This window comes from Arachis ipaensis, chromosome B09 (assembly GCF_000816755.2).
Source record: "Arachis ipaensis cultivar K30076 chromosome B09, Araip1.1, whole genome shotgun sequence".
Classification (NCBI taxonomy): Eukaryota; Viridiplantae; Streptophyta; class Magnoliopsida; order Fabales; family Fabaceae; genus Arachis; species Arachis ipaensis.
In genome coordinates this window covers 1,405,380-1,406,267 of record NC_029793.2, presented here as the reverse complement: position 1 = coordinate 1,406,267, position 888 = coordinate 1,405,380, and the positions used below count along the sequence as shown (strand labels likewise).

The window sequence follows — 888 nt, the reverse complement described above, 5'->3', positions numbered from 1 at the left end:
CACTACTCTTAAATTAATTATTATAGGATCTTAAATTTCTTTTGTTTTCTCTATTATATATATTATTGTACACTAAAATAATTCTCTCCTAATACTTTCTCATTAAGTATAGAGCAGCCATACGTATACTTGTACGTACGTATGTAATTGCATCATCTTATATTAAATATTCTTTATGATTAAATTTATTCATAATGGATCGAAATGATATATCTCATAGTTAAGACACCCTTCTGCTGAGAACATATGCATGCCTGACAACCTAAGGAATATTCATGTTTCATTCAAAGCCAAAATTAGTTATAAAAGAATTTATCATTAGATAAACTGAAATTTTAATAATTAATAAACTAAAAGAAAAGCTAATAATAAAAAACATTGATACATAACGAGTTATAACTCAAATAACATAGTCTCTTCGTCTTCACTTAAATTCGAATTCGAATCTCACTCCTAAATTAAAACTTAGATCAACACATACAAATTAAAATTAAGAGAATCTATCACATTACATGAAATATCACAACATAATATCAATCAAGTTATGTTATATATACTAATTAAACTAAATTATTCTCCTCCACTACTAGTATTAGAAGATGATTGTAGTGCTGATTCGAAAAAGCGACTACAAGTGTAGACTGAACAAAATGCTTGCAATGCCATCAAGAACAACATGAATATGGCAGCTAACAATGTCAAGAACTGCCATGAACCAAACACATAAACCTTCATGAATTTCTTAACCTTAACCTTGGTTGTTCCACTGTAAAACTTGTTAACATCTTCAATAACCTTGTCCAATTTTGGAACCTTGCTCAACCTCAAAGACTTGTTCATACCATTCCATATGTTAGCAACTTCCAAATCACTCTTCAAGTGGTTCAA

General features: G+C 28.8%; 1 protein-coding gene across 1 annotated transcript in view; it reads right to left on the bottom strand.

The window, feature by feature from the left end:
* The window catches only part of LOC107614692 (putative UPF0481 protein At3g02645), a 4,810-nt gene continuing 4,293 nt past the window's right edge, over positions 372 to 888 (bottom strand). The window contains exon 4 of the mRNA XM_021111597.1: positions 372 to 888. Coding sequence (XP_020967256.1) covers positions 571 to 888 — 318 coding nt within the window. The 3' untranslated portion in view covers positions 372 to 570.